Genomic DNA, 16869 nt, shown 5'->3' with positions numbered 1-16869 from the left:
TCTGAGGGTCCCGATCACAAGAGATTACAGTCTGAGGGATGTGGCTGACGGTTCTTTATTGACACAATGTTTGGAATAGATCATATGAAGGGCGATGGTTGTGACTGGTTCAATCAGTGTGAAGTGCACAGGGGGGGCTCACTGCTGAATTATAGTGGGTGGGGATTGCTCTGGGGGTCCCCTGCACGGTTTGTTGTAGGGCTCATTATAGCGGCTCCCCTCTCGCCCCATTAGGGTGTAGCCTGGTTTGCAGAATGCTCGGTGGACATGTCTGAGAACTTGTTTTGGAGCGGATTCTGTTCCTCTGGAGGCGCAGACTTTCCCTGTCTGGTTTCAGATCATTCATTTCCTATACAGAATGACTGGTGGCAGGAAATACCCGCTGAGCGGAGTCCCCCCTTATATCTGTGTAACTCAACTAGTGTCCTGTCCAGGGTTTATGTGAGAGGTTGGCAGGCCTGCTGGGGTTTGTAGTGCCCGAACAGTGATGACCTCTCAGGTGGAGCATGCTGGGCTTTGTAGTGACCTCAGGTGGAGCATGCTGGGCTTTGTAGTGACTTCTCAGGTGGAGCATGCTGGGCTTTGTAGTGACCTCTCAGGTGGAGCTTGTTGGGCTTTGTAGTGGCCTCTCAGGAGGAGCATGCTGGGCTTTGTAGTGGCCTCTCAGGTGGAGCATGCTGGGCTTTGTAGTGACCTCAGGTGGAGCATGCTGGGCTTTGTAGTGACCTCTCAGGTGGAGCATGCTGGGCTTTGTAGTGGCCTCTCAGGTGGAGCATGCTGGGCTTTGTAGTGACTTCTCAGGTGGGGCATGCTGGGCTTTGTAGTGACTTCTCAGGTGGGGCATGCTGGGCTTTGTAGTGACCTCTCAGGTGGAGCATGCTGGGCTTTGTAGTGACTTCTCAGGTGGAGCATGCTGGGCTTTGTAGTGACTTCTCAGGTGGAGCATGCTGGGCTTTGTAGTGACCTCTCAGGTGGAGCATGCTGGGCTTTGTAGTGACCTCTCAGGTGGAGCATGCTGGGCTTTGTAGTGACCTCTCAGGCGGAGCATGCTGGGCTTTGTAGTGACCTCTCAGGTGGAGCATGCTGGGCTTTGTAGTGACCTCTCAGGTGGAGCTCTGGTCCTTTTATTTGGAGGGGTTTATAGGGTTAATGGGCGGCTCTTTGATGTGGTCTCCAGGAGGGCAGACACAGGGGGCTCTCATAGCAGGGGGCTGTTATGGCTGCAGGTATTATATGACAGGGGGAGCGGACGTGGATTCCTGCGCTGAACAATACGCCCAGAGGTGTGCGGGGAGTCACAATGGCCGCTCTGATTTCCTTCTTTGTTGGGACTGAAGAATAGTCCCTGCTCTGCAGCTGTTGTGTTTTCCCAGGAGCCGCCTGGGGGGGGAGGTTATTTACGTCGCACGTCCCCTCCCCCTCACCGGGCACTTCAGGACACTTGGGGGATGACCCCTCATGCAGCACAGTTTGGGGGGAGGGGAGTCTATGGGGGGCTCCATTTGAGACAAACTCCTGTCCTAAGGGTCAGCAACATGTTACTAATTTAAGATCCAAATTTACTGTGGACCAGGCTTGCTGAGACTTGTAGTCGCAGGCTGTAACCCCCTTCCCTCCGGATTAGTATAAAGGGCATTTCTCTAAGAAACTATTTTCCTTTGTTCTCTCATAAATCCTAATGGAGGAGAAGGAATTAACAGGATCCTGTCAGGTGTCACGGACTCCCCCATAGTGCTGGAGCGGCAGGAGCCTGTCGGGGGTCTCCAGAGTAGAGGACCCCATAGAGCAGGGCACCCCCCCCCCTCCCCAAATAGAGCAGGAGGGCCATATAGTGCTGGGCAGGAGTGCCCCCCGGCCATAGAGCGGAGCAGGGGTGACCCCCCCCCCCCCCGACCCTCCCCCCACCACCACCACCATAGAGCGGAGCAGGGGTGACCCCCCCCGACCCTCCCCCCACCACCACCACCATAGAGCGGAGCAGGGGTGACCAAATCCCCCCACCACTGCCATAGAGCAGGGGTGCGCCCCCCCCCCCCCAACCGGCCATAGAACAGAGCAGGGGTGCCCCCCCCCACCGCCATAGAGCAGGGGTGCCCCCCCCCCAACCGGCCATAGAACAGAGCAGGGGTGCCCCCCCTCCCCACCGCCATAGAGCAGGGGTGCGCCACCCCACCGGCCATAGAACGGAGCAGGGGTGCCCCCCCCCACACCGGCCATAGAACGGAGCAGGGGTGCCCCCCCCCCCCACCGGGCATAGAACAGAGCAGGGGTGCCCCCCCCCACACCGGCCATAGAACGGAGCAGGGGTGCCCCCCCCCACACCGGCCATAGAACGGAGCAGGGGTGCCCCCCCCCACACCGGCCATAGAACAGAGCAGGGGTGCCCCCCCCACCGGCCATAGAACAGAGCAGGGGCGACTTGTGGTTAGAAGCCATTGTATCTGGGGCCCCGGCCTTAGTGACTATCCACTGGGAAAACTGTGTCCACAGTCAGAACGTTGACAGTAAGTGATAGAAGAGCAGATCTGTCGTTTCTGTGTGTCGGTCTGATGACTTATTGTCTGTATCGCTCTTCTCTGCCGGACCTGACACTCTTGTCTCTTACAGGATTACGGTGTACGCAACCGGGAGAGACCTGTCTGAATAATGGGAGATGTGAGGCCGGCGGGACCGAGTGCAGGTAAGTGACCGTTACCACTGGCATAATAGTTACAGTACAACAGAGAGCTATCTACTGTTCTCTGTGATCAGCCATGTCAGGAGAGGAGAGGTGACTGTAGGACAGGTGAATATATCTATTGTTCTCTGTTATCAGCCATGTCAGGAGGGGAGAGGTGACTCTAGGACAGGTGAATATATCTATTGTTCTCTGTTATCAGCCATGTCAGGAGAGGAGAGGTGACTGTAGGACAGGTGAATATATCTATTGTTCTCTGTTATCAGCCATGTCAGGAGAGGAGAGGTGACTGTAGGACAGGTGAATATATCTATTGTTCTCTGTTATCAGCCATGTCAGGAGAGGAGAGGTGACTGTAGGACAGGTGAATATATCTATTGTTCTCGGTTATCAGCCATGTCAGGAGGGAGAGGTGACTGTAGGACAGGTGAATACAATCTATTGTTCTCTGTTATCAGCCATGTCAGGAGGAGAGAGGTGACTGTAGGACAGGTGACTATATCTATTGTTCTCTGTTATCAGCCATGTCAGGAGGGGAGAGGTGACTGTAGGACAGGTGAATATATATATATTGTTCTCTGTTATCAGCCATGTCAGGAGAGGAGAGGTGACTGTAGGACAGGTGACTATATCTATTGTTCTCTGTTATCAGCCATGTCAGGAGGGGAGAGGTGACTGTAGGACAGGTGAATATATATATTGTTCTGTTATCAGCCATGTCAGGAGGGGAGAGGTGACTGTAGGACAGGTGAATATAATCTATTATTCTGCTATCAGCCATGTCAGGAGGGGAGAGGTGACTGTAGGACAGGTGAATATATCTATTGTTCTCTGTTATCAGCCATGTCAGGAGGGGAGAGGTGACTGTAGGACAGGTGAATATAATCTATTATTCTGCTATCAGCCATGTCAGGAGGGGAGAGGTGACTGAAGGACAGGTGAATATATCTATTGTTCTCTGTTATCAGCCATGTCAGGAGGGGAGAGGTGACTGTAGGACAGGTGAATATATATATATTGTTCTGTTATCAGCCATGTCAGGAGGGGAGAGGTGACTGTAGGACAGGTGAATATAATCTATTGTTCTGCTATCAGCCATGTCAGGAGGGGAGAGGTGACTGTAGGACAGGTGAATATATCTATTGTTCTCTGTTATCAGCCATGTCAGGAGGGGAGAGGTGACTGTAGGACAGGTGAATATAATCTATTGTTCTGCTATCAGCCATGTCAGGAGGGGAGAGGTGACTGTAGGACAGGTGAATATATCTATTGTTCTCTGTTATCAGCCATGTCAGGAGAGGAGGAGTAGACCTGTAGTGATGTGCAGTGTAGAGACCTCCGCACCCCCCATATTCGCCCCACATGTTATATCCCATATCTCCGCATACCTTGTGGCTGATAACAGAGATCACACACTTGCTGGATTGGCTCGCTCAGGTGGTTGGGAGTCATTCAGGCTTATAGACAGGCGGTGGGGCAGACCCTACATTGTGAGCCCCTCTTCTTCCCCTCCCCCCCGAAGCCACACGGACGCTTGACGCTGTAAATCTTGTATTCTTTTCATTGAAAAAAAAAAAGCGACAGCTGGGGTTCGGTCGAAATTTGGTCTCCATTATTTAGAGATGCAGATTATCATTGTGTGACTAATCATGTGCCGTCCCACAATGCACCGCTACTGCCGCTGCCACTTTTTATTCTTGGGGGCTGCGATTGCTCCCCTCCCCCCGCACACGGACAATGAATGAAAAGTTTTCTGAGGGAAGAAAGAAAAATGATTGAACTTCTTGGAGACTCCATGAGAACTTTGTATCCGGGGAAATTCATCCTGGAATATTCTACGCTCCAAAACAGGGGCCGCGACACAGGAAAAAAATTCTCAAACTTTTCAAATATTTTTTGTGAATTAAAAAAATATATATTTTTTTTTATTTTTTTGTTAATTGGATGGACATAATTTTGAGATCAGCGCGAGGCACACGTGATGGCGGGATCCTCTCCAGGAGTTTCCCGGCAGCTGTACCCAAATGAGCCGCGCCGCCCCCGGCCTGACTGTTTTTTTTTTTTTTTTTTCTGCTCCTGTGTAATTTGTCGCTAGGAGCCGGATAAAGTGAAGCCAGGGTGGCAAGCTGCGAAAACAGCGATCCCAAATGAGCGTGGTGGCGGTAATCTTCAGGCAGATGGCGGCGCACTCCCAGGGGCCTCCTGAATAACACGACTCCTCTGAACGCCCTCCGCCCCGTCTATCGGCCTGTGTGATGCTAAGCAGCTCGGTCACTTTAAGTCCCATCATCTCCTTAAATAATTTTCCCAAAGGGACGTCTTTTTAAAGAAAAGTGCAATTATCACCCCGTGTTGGTGCGTCCTGCCCCCCCCCCCTCTCCCGCCGCAGGATCCGGCGACATTAATTGCACCAATTACACTCCGGATATAGTCACGTTCTAATAAGTAAATTCTCTGTGAATTGTTTAATAGGACGTTTCTGCTTTGGCGCTGTCCCTCTCCCCCTCCTCCTGTCATCGCAGCGCCGACTCCAGATAAGCGTCAGGACTGATAGCGTGGCATCTGAGCCCGGCGGGGACACAATATGGCGCTGGCGCGCGGCCACAGCTCGGTTTCCCTGTCACTTATCAGTTTTGCCCACAAAGGTTCCTTTATGTTTCCCCCAAATCCAATTAGAAAGTCAAGTGAAATAAAAACCTTGTTAGGGAAGGACATTCGGGAAAGACTGGCGAGTCTCCTGCGCCTACAGTCTGGACCCCGTGCCAAATTACATCGGGGGCGGCTCTAATCCTGGAACCAAACTTTATTCCCCAAGAAATCTCTGCATTTAGTTATCTTATCCCTGGAAAGATGAGTCGATCCAAACTACAACTCCCAGCATGCCCTGATCTCCTGCAGCTGTAATATGTAGAGCAGTGTGTACCCCAACCTGTGATTTTCCAGCTGTTAGACTACAAATCCCAGCATGCCTTGATATCCTGCAACTGTAATATCTAAGCAGTGTACCCCAAGCTGTTGCTCTAGAGCTCTTAGAAAACTACAACTCCCAGTATGCTCTGACTGCATTGCTTATTGTATAAACCAGTGGTCATCAAACGGTGGACCTCCAGAGGTTGCAAAACTTCAACTCCCAGCATGCCCAGAGAGCCATTGGCTGTCTGGGCACGCTGGCAGTAGTAGTTTTGCAACAGCTGGAGGCATGCTGTTTGGAAAAACACTGCAATACCAGAATGTCTTCCTGGAAGGATGGGGGTCTTCCTCTAGAAGAGGGGTCTCTGCCCATCCATCTGCCAACATGCAGCTTGTACAGATGGCCCCCAGCTCCGCCCCCTCCTAGCTCTGGTGTAAGACCCCCATAGAGCCGCACGGGGCCCCCCTTACACTGCACCTCGTAGAAGCCATCACTGTGGTACGGAAGGAAGTTCAGACAACACTGATAAAAATTGACGTGAATATTTACAGGGGAAGTCCCAACCACAGCTGAGACCGCCATACTATGCGGCAGCGCCATTCTCTGGACCACCCCTTGTGCTTTGTTCATCACTAATGTCAGTTTCCTTTTTAAAAAAAAAAACAAACTACAGATTCCACTCCGGTTATTTTCGGTTTCGCCCTGAAACAGTCAGTGTTTCCCATCGTGCCTTCGGCTGTCCGGGCATGCTGGGAGTTGTAGTTTTGCACCAGCTTGAGGCGCCCTGGGGTCTAAGTGGTTGATGTGTATAGCCTGCGCAGGTTATGGGGGAGCGCACCATGCCCGGGAGGTGACTCCGCCATGCCTGACCGCTGGTCATTCCACAAACTTAATGGCGCGTCCCCTGCCCGGGGGTTCCCATGCCCATTGTGTTAATGTCCCTGGCGAGGGCGCCGCCCGTCCTGAAGTGGGAGATTCACAGCTCGCTGCGTGTTAATCGCTTGTTCAATGAGTCCGACATCTTCGTAACCCGCGGGCGGTGCGGACGTGACACGGCACTGGCTGATTACTGCGCCACCTCAAGTGCGGAAATTAATGGTGCGGAGGGTGAAGATGGCGGCCATTATAGACACATGGGATTCTGAGTAATAAAGCCGACTTGGGGGGGGGGGGTAAGGAGTTCAGGAATCTCCCGCCATGTGGTGACCCCCCCTGCTCTACTACTGTTGTATCCGGTCATTGGCGGCAGCCATTTTGACTTAATGATTATTGGTGCCCAACCTGCGGCGCACACGATGATGGAAAGACAACTGCCAGCATGCCCAGATAGTTGGAGGCTGTCCGGTCATGCTGGGAGTTGTAGTTTTTCAACAGCTGGAGACACCCTGTTTGGTGATCACGGCCATAGCAGAATGTCTTCCTGTGCGTTGCTATTGAGGTGGCAATGGAATCTGTACATCGTCCATCATCCTGATCACTGGGGTCACGGACCTGGAGGAATGTCAGCAGGGGGGTCGCCCATTATTCAGATCGTGTCCTGAATGGGGTCTGAACGGCGCTGTTCACATGGGGGGGGGGGGGTCAGCCCTGATCTGCATAGAACATCCACGTTTAAATAAAAAATCTGACTTCCACCGGACATTGCACAGAACGCTGATATTATTTTTTATTTTATTTTTTCGTGATTTTTTTCCCATTAAATCTCTCACAATTTGCGCCGTCCCTGAGATCATTCCTGAAGTTTTTCCCGCGGTGTATTACGGACCGTCAGCCGCCACTGATTCTCCTGGGATGGTTATTAACACTTGTACGTATTAATACTTATTTTTCGTTGTTAATGATCGGATCGTTTTACCGAAATTTCGCAGCAACGTCTGTTTAGCGAGCGGAGGATTCCTGGAACAGATGTAGAGAAACCACATGAAACGCCCATCCAGGTGGAGAAGCGTCTGCTGCATGGGGGGGGGTAAACCGATGGGCTGTGGGTTCTGGGTGCAGCGACAACCTGTGGCAGAACTACAACACCCAGCATGCCCTAACAGACAGCAGTTGTCCGGGCATGCTGGGAGTTGTAGTTTTGCAGCAGCTGGAGGCACACTGGTTGGAAAACACTGCTATAACCAATTATTTTCAACTTGTGCTTCCCCTGCGGTTGCAGAACTACAACTCCCAGCATGCCCGAACAGCCAACGGCTGTCCGGGCACGCTGGGAGTTGTAGATTTGCAACAGCTGGAGGCCCCCTGGTTGGGACGCACTTTCTCACGATTTACCGGAGGAGTGCGTCCTGTATCTGACCGCATCCTGCGCCCGCTCTGTGACTCCCCCAACACCTGGAAACATTTAAAGCTTCTCCAGGCGCTCAGAACTTTGGTGATTACTCCAGGGGCGGGGGAGGGGGCAGATAATTAAAGTCGTGACCCCGTTACTCTTTAAGACTTCGTTCCCACGGTTAATTTTATTTCTGGTGGATGCTGAGGGGACGCGGGGAAAGCGAACAGATAAGGCGGCATTCACACCACGCTCTTGTAAAAAATAAATAAATAAAAAATATACAGTGTAATACGGCCATATTGACGGTTCAGGACTCCCCTGTATGCCGCCATATTGACTGTTCAGGATTCCCCTGTATGCCGCCATATTGACGGTTCAGGACTCCCCTGTATGCCGCCATATTGACAGTTCAGGACTCCCCTGTATGCCGCCATATTGACGGTTCAGGACTCCCCTGTGTGCCGCCATATTGACGGTTCAGGACTCCCCTGTATGCCGCCATATTGACTGTTCAGGACTCCCCTGTGTGCCGCCATATTGACTGTTCAGGACTCCCTGTATGCGGCCATATTGACGGTTCAGGACTCCCCTGTATGCGGCCATATTGACTGTTCAGGACTCCCCTGTGTGCCGCCATATTGACTGTTCAGGATTCCCCTGTGTGCCTCCATATTGACGGTTCAGGACTCCCCTGTGTGCCGCCATATTGACGGTTCAGGACTCCCCTGTATGCCGCCATATTGACGGTTCAGGACTCCCCTGTATGCCGCCATATTGACTGTTCAGGACTCCCCTGTGTGCCGCCATATTGACTGTTCAGGACTCCCCTGTATGCGGCCATATTGACGGTTCAGGACTCCCCTGTATGCGGCCATATTGACGGTTCAGGACTCCCCTGTGTGCCGCCATATTGACTGTTCAGGACTCCCCTGTGTGCCGCCATATTGACTGTTCAGGACTCCCCTTTGTGCCACCATATTGACTGTTCAGGATTCCCCTGTGTGCCTCCATATTGACTGTTCAGGACTCCCTGTATGCGGCCATATTGACGGTTCAGGACTCCCCTGTATGCCGCCATATTGACGGTTCAGGACTCCCCTGTGTGCCGCCATATTGACGGTTCAGGACTCCCCTGTGTGCCACCATATTGACTGTTCAGGACTCCCCTGTATGCCGCCATATTGACTGTTCAGGACTCCCCTGTGTGCCGCCATATTGACGGTTCAGGACTCCCCTGTATGCCGCCATATTGACTGTTCAGGACTCCCCTGTATGCGGCCATATTGACTGTTCAGGACTCCCCTGTGTGCCCCCATATTGACGGTTCAGGACTCCCCTGTATGCGGCCATATTGACGGTTCAGGACTCCCCTGTGTGCCGCCATATTGACTGTTCAGGACTCCCCTGTGTGCCGCCATATTGACTGTTCAGGACTCCCCTTTGTGCCACCATATTGACTGTTCAGGATTCCCCTGTGTGCCTCCATATTGACTGTTCAGGACTCCCCTGTATGCGGCCATATTGACGGTTCAGGACTCCCCTGTATGCCGCCATATTGACGGTTCAGGACTCCCCTGTGTGCCGCCATATTGACGGTTCAGGACTCCCCTGTGTGCCGCCATATTGACGGTTCAGGACTCCCCTGTGTGCCGCCATATTGACGGTTCAGGACTCCCCTGTATGCCGCCATATTGACTGTTCAGGACTCCCTGTATGCGGCCATATTGACTGTTCAGGACTCCCCTGTGTGCCCCCATATTGACAGTTCAGGACTCCCCTGTGTGCCGCCATATTGACTGTTCAGGACTCCCCTGTGTGCCGCCATATTGACTGTTCAGGACTCCCCTGTGTGCCGCCATATTGACGGTTCAGGACTCCCCTGTGTGCCGCCATATTGACGGTTCAGGACTCCCCTGTATGCCGCCATATTGACGGTTCAGGACTCCCCTGTATCTGGCCGCCATATTGACGGTTCAGGACTCCCTGTATGCCGCCATATTGACGGTTCAGGACTCCCCTGTATGCCGCCATATTGACGGTTCAGGACTCCCCTGTATGCCGCCATATTGAAGGTTCAGGACTCCCCTGTATGCCGCCATATTGACTGTTCAGGACTCCCCTGTGTGCCGCCATATTGACTGTTCAGGACTCCCCTGTATGCGGCCATATTGACGGTTCAGGACTCCCCTGTGTGCCGCCATATTGACTGTTCAGGACTCCCCTGTATGCCGCCATATTGACTGTTCAGGACTCCCCTGTGTGCCGCCATATTGACTGTTCAGGACTCCCCTGTATGCGGCCATATTGACTGTTCAGGACTCCCCTGTGTGCCGCCATATTGACGGTTCAGGACTCCCCTGTGTGCCCCCATATTGACTGTTCAGGACTCCCCTGTGTGCCGCCATATTGACTGTTCAGGACTCCCCTGTGTGCCCCCATATTGACTGTTCAGGACTCCCCTGTATGCCGCCATATTGACGGTTCAGGACTCCCCTGTATGCCGCCATATTGACTGTTCAGGACTCCCCTGTATGCCGCCATATTGACTGTTCAGGACTCCCCTGTGTGCCGCCATATTGACGGTTCAGGACTCCGCTGTATGCAGCCATATTGACTGTTCAGGACTCCCCTGTATGCGGCCATATTGACTGTTCAGTTTTAGAAACGGAATAAAGTTTTAAAGAGACAGTCCAGTTTTGCGTCCGTTTCCCACGCTGCCCTGGGCTCCTTCCCTTGTTCTCGTGCCTTCCCTCCAGCTCCATTGTTGTCGTCGTCTTTTCTTGGGGGAGGAGGCGGCAGATGGCTGCGTAACACAATGGCTGCAATCCCTGAACTCTGAAATAAGGCTGGGGTCAGAGGTCGCCGGGAAACATCTGCCATCTTGAGTCTTGGCGGCGGGCGATCAGCACGAGGCACAAATACCAAGTTTTATTGAAGTAAAGTGCAGTAAACGTGCGGCAGATGGCGGAGGTCCGGCCATGTGCCGCAGCTTCTCGCACTTTACTTTATTCTCCCGCACATTCGTTTTCATGTTCTTGATTTTTTTTTAGATATTTTTTTTAATGGCCGCCGTAAGGACGTTCTAGTTTTTGCTTCCTCTTTTCTTGGGTGATTTTATGTTCTGCAGACGTGGCGCCGCTTCCTGTCACCTCTGCACATCCTGCGCTCGTCCCCGGAGTTTGCACTCTAGTCGGCTGCGGCCTGTCGATTTTCTGCTCTGGGACGCATTTTTTTTTTTTCTCTCTTTTAAAGTTTACTTGTCAAATCTAATTTTAGCCAAGAATTTCGCAGGCACCGGTGATGAGCCGCTGCCAGACGCCTGCCACCCCCTGACTGTGTATTTAGCACCTCTGCGATAAGTCGGGGGGGGGGGGGGTTTAAGATGTCTCACGCATCCTCTTAACGTATGCCGGTCGCCGGCGGCTGTTTGTTCGGTCGCTCGCGGTGTTTTTTTGGTAGACTCAAGGATCCTATTCTCGCTGGTCATGTGATTCTTGTCAACGACCTGGAGGAGAAGCATCGCCTCGTGTCCTCCGCGTCCTGAAGCCGCCGGGGCTGACTCCGCGTGAATATAATCTTATCGCAGTTTTGACTGTAGCAGAACTACAACTCCCAGCATGCCCGGACAGCCAACGGCTGTCCGGGCATGCTGGGAGTTGTAGTTTTGCAACTGCTGGAGGTCCACCGTATGTGGTTGGTCCCATAGTGGGTGTAGATACAACATCCGCTCTCTATGATCTCAACGAACACAGATGGGAGTTTGTTACAATGTATCAGTGCAGCTAAAATTCTCAGAATTAGCAAAAATCATAACCGCTGCTTCCAAGAAACAGCGCCACTCCTGTCCTCAGGCTTTGTGCTGTATTGCAGCTCAGTTACATCGACGTGAATGCAGCAGACTTGTAATACCGCGTGCAACCTGAGGACAGGAGTGGCGCTGTTTCTTAGAAAGAAAGCAGCTTTACGTTTTTCTAATTTCCCATAACCTGTCCAAATTTTGCTGCAGATTTTCTGCAATGGATTTAGGTAACCCCGTTGACTGCATCCAAAGAAGTGTGGCTGTCGGGCTGTATTCACACACACGGGATCTGCTGCAGATTTGATGCTGCATTTAGCCATTTAGTTTACATTGTATTCCGTGAAAAAACATATATATATTTTTTTTCATATCAACCGGCTCCAGAAAGTTAAACAGATTTGTAAATTACTTCTATTAAAAAAAATCTTAAACCTACCAGTACTTATCAGCTTCTGAAGTTGAGTTGTTCATTCCAGTCTGACCACAGTGCTCTCTGCTGACACCTCTGTCCATGTCAGGAACTGTCCGGAGCAGGAGAGGTTTGCTATGGGGATTTGCTCCTACTCTGGACAGTTCCTGACATGGACAGAGGTGTCAGCAGAGAGCACTGTGGTCAGACTGGAATGAACAACTCAACTTCAGCAGCTGATCAGTACTGGTAGGTTTAAGATTTTTTTTTTTTTTAATAGAAGTAATTTACAAATCTGTTTAACTTTCTGGAGCCAGTTGATATGAAAGAAAAAAAAAAGAGAAAAATTCACTGCACCGGAGTACCCCTTTAAGACACCAATTATATTGAAGAATTATTTTTTTTTTTTTTTTTTTTTTTTGTCTGATTTTAGTATTCTTGACTCCTGCCCATTTAAAAAGCTGAAATAACTGAGGCTTCGTTCACACCAGCGTATGTTGCTGCAGATTTTATGGGCTGCAGATTTTCCGCAGCTGATTTTTCCACCCATTATCTTCGATGGGTAACAAAATCATCTGCCAGTAACCAGCAGCAATATATGCCTGTATACATGTTCCCCAAAATGTACATGCTGGAATTCTGCTGTGGGAACATAGCCTAAATGTCAGATGAATCGAATGGGGATTCCGCTGTCCCTTTCACTCTGCAAAATTTCTGCTGCGGAAATTCCTTAACTCTTAAAAAATGTACTTGTTTCCGGGCAGAATCCCTCTGAACTCAATGTGGCTTTGAATTTCGTCAGGATTATGTGTCTTGAGGGCACGAAAATTCCACAGATAGTTTTTCAGAGCAGAATTTGCGCAGTGTGAATGGAGCCTAATGCTGGAGACTGCATGTACTGAGGAGGCGCTTAGAATAATTGGCGCAGTTATCACAGGCCGCTCTGTCACGTGAGGGCGTACTCGGAGTTTCCATCTTGTATTACGCTTACGCAGTTCTCGCCCCCATTCACTGTACGTTTACTGTATTTTCCTCCCATTAGTCAGGGTGGTTATGGCAGGAATGTCGCCCCCCCCGCCGGTGCGTCCGGCCTGGGCTAAGACACTGGCATGTGCTGGCCGCGTATCAGTGTTAGCGCACATCTGCGGCAGTCCTGGTGGACTTTCCGGCTGAGTGCACGCTCCACACGGGCCGCATGCCTTCAGTGAGCGCCGACGGCAGGACAATGGCCCCTGTGATGAGCGCAGCCCGGGGCCTGCTGCATTCTCCGGCTGAGAGCAGATCGCGCCACCACCGCCGCCACCCAGTGATGATTGGGCAGCGCTCGGCGGGGGCAGCTGCCGCCTCTCATTAATATGCACACCTGTTCTCCGCAGCCTTTGTGCGCCCGGCAGATGCCCTGATTAATTTCGCTCCCATTCTCTGCGCTCTTTTTGGCCGGGATAATGGCGTCTCATTAACTCCGAATGTCTCCGATTCCTAACAAATTCTCTCACAATCCCCAACAAAGAGAATGTGAGGGGGGGGGGGGGTGTATGAGGAACGGAACAGACTTCTCCAAAAGTTTATTTGGTTACTTTTTATTTCTACTCTAAAAAGTGCGTAAAAGTTTTTTTGTATTTTTAATTTTTTTTAGACTTTGTTGTTTTTTTTGTATCTAGAAGCAGCCGGTGCCCCAAGAGCTGACAATCTAATCCCAAGAACAGTCACAGACACCATGTGACCTGGGAGCGCAGAACTTCTGCCTTTCAGGAGTCTGGAAAAGCTAAATAGTAATAATTCCTGTGTGATTAAGGTCAAAGAAATAAAAATCCCGTTCTCATCTATAAAAGGTTCCGGACCAATCTTCCCTCTGGGGCTTCGTTCACACTTTAGATTTTTGGAATGTATTTTGAGGTGTAAAACGGCTATTTTATGCCTTGAAATGTGTTTTATGGTTCTTTATTTTTTCATATTGAATTTTATAACAAAAAAAATTTTTTTACGTGTAATGCTGTATATTATATTTTTCATTCATTTTATATTTTTGTATTGCATTTTTTTTCTATTGTATTTTTACCTTTATTACTTTATATTTTTTAGACATACAGCAGTTCTGTATAGAAGAAAGCACTAAACATGATTTTTGTCTTTTTTGCACATAAACACTTCCAGACACTTGTGAAGATTTGCATAAAATGCCTTTAAAATAAACTGGGAATAAAAAAAACTAAAGTTTTTTGCACAACAAAAAATGCAAAAAAAAAAACAAACAAAACCCAACAAAAAACTTCTACGTTTGCAGCTCGTTTTGCTTGTAAATGAGCTGGATTCTTGCGCCTGTGAGTGAACAGGGGGTTGTGGTTATGGGCAGGTGTGATCCCGACCCTCAGACGGCTCCTTCCTTTCTGCTCCATGGACAGATGGTCGCACCTTTTGGCTTCCAGCAGCAGATGGTGCAGGTGTCGCAGTGTGAACGGGGCTCCATTTGTTGGGCCCAGAAGCCCTTAGAGGTCTATCAGTGATGCTGCGCGGTGTAAGCACAGGAGGAGATGGCGTTTTGAAGAGTGCCTCCAGCTGTTGCAAAACCAATGGCTGTCCGGGCATGCTGGGAGTTATAGTTTTGCAACAGCTGGAGGCATTCTGATTGGGAAACACTTGCCTAGAAGATGCCATTGCAGAGGCATATTGCCAGGGCATGCTGGGAGTTGTAGTTCAGCCACAGGTATTTGAGCACAGGACATTATGCCGGTTCTCCGCTCTCTTCCAGCCTCCATGTTTACTTAGTTCTCGCTCTATTGAATTGTGATTTTTCTGGAAGAATTGGAAGCGCTGATCCCTGACCGGCGCTCTCACCACAGGTAACGGGTGCTGTTGTTGGGGACACAAATCTGCCCCCCCCCCTTCTGTGAAACCCATTTCACGCTTCTTACATGAGACACGAAAGTCCTATTAAAAGCTTATTGGGAGGTCATGGTGGCTGATAACAGAGCAGTAGACTGTATAGATTATCTGGTGATAACAGAGCAGTAGACTGTATAGATTATCTGGTGATAACAGAGCAGTAGACTGTATAGATTATCTGGTGATAGCTGAGCAGTAGACTGTATAGATTATTATCTGATAACAGAGAGCAGTAGACTGTATAGATTATCTGGAGATAGCCAAGCAGTAGACTGTATAGATTATTACCTGGTGATAACTGAGCAGTAGACTGTACAGATTACCTGGTGATAACTGAACCGTAGACTGTATAGATTATCTGGTGATAATAGAGCAGTAAACTGTATAGATTATTACCTGGTGATAACTGAGCAGTAGACTGTATAGATTATTACCTGGTGATAACTGAGCAGTAGACTGTATAGATTATTACCTGGTGATAACTGAGCAGTAGACTGTATAGATTATTATCTGGTGATAATAGAGCAGTAGACTGTATAGATTATTACCTGGTGATAATAGAGCAGTAGACTGTATAGATTATTACCTGGTGATAACTGAGCAGTAGACTGTATAGATTATTATCTGGTGATAACTGAACCGTAGACTGTATAGATTATTATCTGGTGATAATAGAGCAGTAGACTGTATAGATTATTACCTGATGATAACTGAGCAGTAGACTGTGTATAGATTATCTGGTGATAACTGAGCAGTAGACTGTAAAGATTATTTGGTGATAACTGAGCTGTAGACTGTACAGATTATTATCTGGTGATACAGGGAGCAGTATACTGAATAGATTATTTGGTGACCTGATCCGGTTCTCTCTCTTTCAGGTGTCCGTCTCTCTACGTCGGTGAGCGCTGTCAGTTCACCAATCCTTGCACCAGTAATCCTTGTCTGAACGGCGGCTCTTGCAAATACGATATTAAGGGGAACACCGCTCACTACGTCTGTATCTGCCCGCTTGGATACCAGGACTCGAGGTGTATCACCAGGAAGGACAACGCATGTCTCAGCAACCCATGCCGTAATGGTGGAACCTGCGAACTGGTGAAGGATGAGTGGAACTACAAGTGCAAGTGTCCTCCAGGATGGACAGGTAAAGGATGACTGTATAACTATGTCTGCATAGCAGTGCCGAGTCAGCGCACATCTGACATCACCCATAGGAGAAACTGTAGGGGGGGGCTGTAATGTAAAGAGGGGGTGGGGAGGCTGTAGTGTAAGGAGAGGCTGTAGTGTAAGGAGGGGGAGGAGGCTGTAGTGTAAGGAGGGGGAGGAGGCTGTAGTGTAAGGAGGGGGAGGAGGCTGTAGTGTAAGGAGGGGGAGGAGGCTGTAGTGTAAGGAGGGGGAGGAGGCTGTAGTGTAAGGAGGGGGAGGAGGCTGTAGTGTAAGGAGGGGGAGGAGGCTGTAGTGTAAGGAGGGGGGGGAGGCTGTAGTGTAAGGAGGGGGAGGAGGCTGTAGTGTAAGGAGGGGGAGGAGGCTGTAGTGTAAGGAGGGGGAGGAGGCTGTAGTGTAAGGAGGGGGGGGAGGCTGTAGTGTAAGGAGGGGGAGGAGGCTGTAGTGTAAGGAGGGGGGGAGGAGGCTGTAGTGTAAGGAGGGGGGGAGGAGGCTGTAGTGTAAGGAGGGGGGGAGGAGGCTGTAGTGTAAGGAGGGGGAGGAGGCTGTAGTGTAAGGAGGGGGGGAGGAGGCTGTAGTGTAAGGAGGGGGGGAGGAGGCTGTAGTGTAAGGAGGGGGGGAGGAGGCTGTAGTGTAAGGAGGGGGTGAGGGAGGCTGTAGTGTAAGGAGGGGGGGAGGAGGCTGTAGTGTAAGGAGGGGGGGAGGAGGCTGTAGTGTAAGGAGGGGGGGAGGAGGCTGTAGTGTAAGGAGGGGG

The 16869-nt window shown here is 50.4% G+C and overlaps 1 protein-coding gene across 1 annotated transcript in view; it reads left to right on the top strand.

The window, feature by feature from the left end:
• Positions 1-16869, top strand: part of NOTCH1 (notch receptor 1) — a gene marked incomplete in the record, with an annotated part of 63124 nt that overhangs the window by 9493 nt on the left and 36762 nt on the right. Inside the window, 2 exon segments of the mRNA XM_056538627.1 lie at positions 2608-2680; positions 15830-16095. Coding sequence (XP_056394602.1) covers positions 2608-2680; positions 15830-16095 — 339 coding nt within the window.

Source organism: Hyla sarda, chromosome 9 (genome assembly GCF_029499605.1).
Source record: "Hyla sarda isolate aHylSar1 chromosome 9, aHylSar1.hap1, whole genome shotgun sequence".
Classification (NCBI taxonomy): domain Eukaryota; kingdom Metazoa; phylum Chordata; class Amphibia; order Anura; family Hylidae; genus Hyla; species Hyla sarda.
Note: the sequence above shows the minus strand (reverse complement) of the source record. Positions and strands in the feature narration are given on the sequence as shown.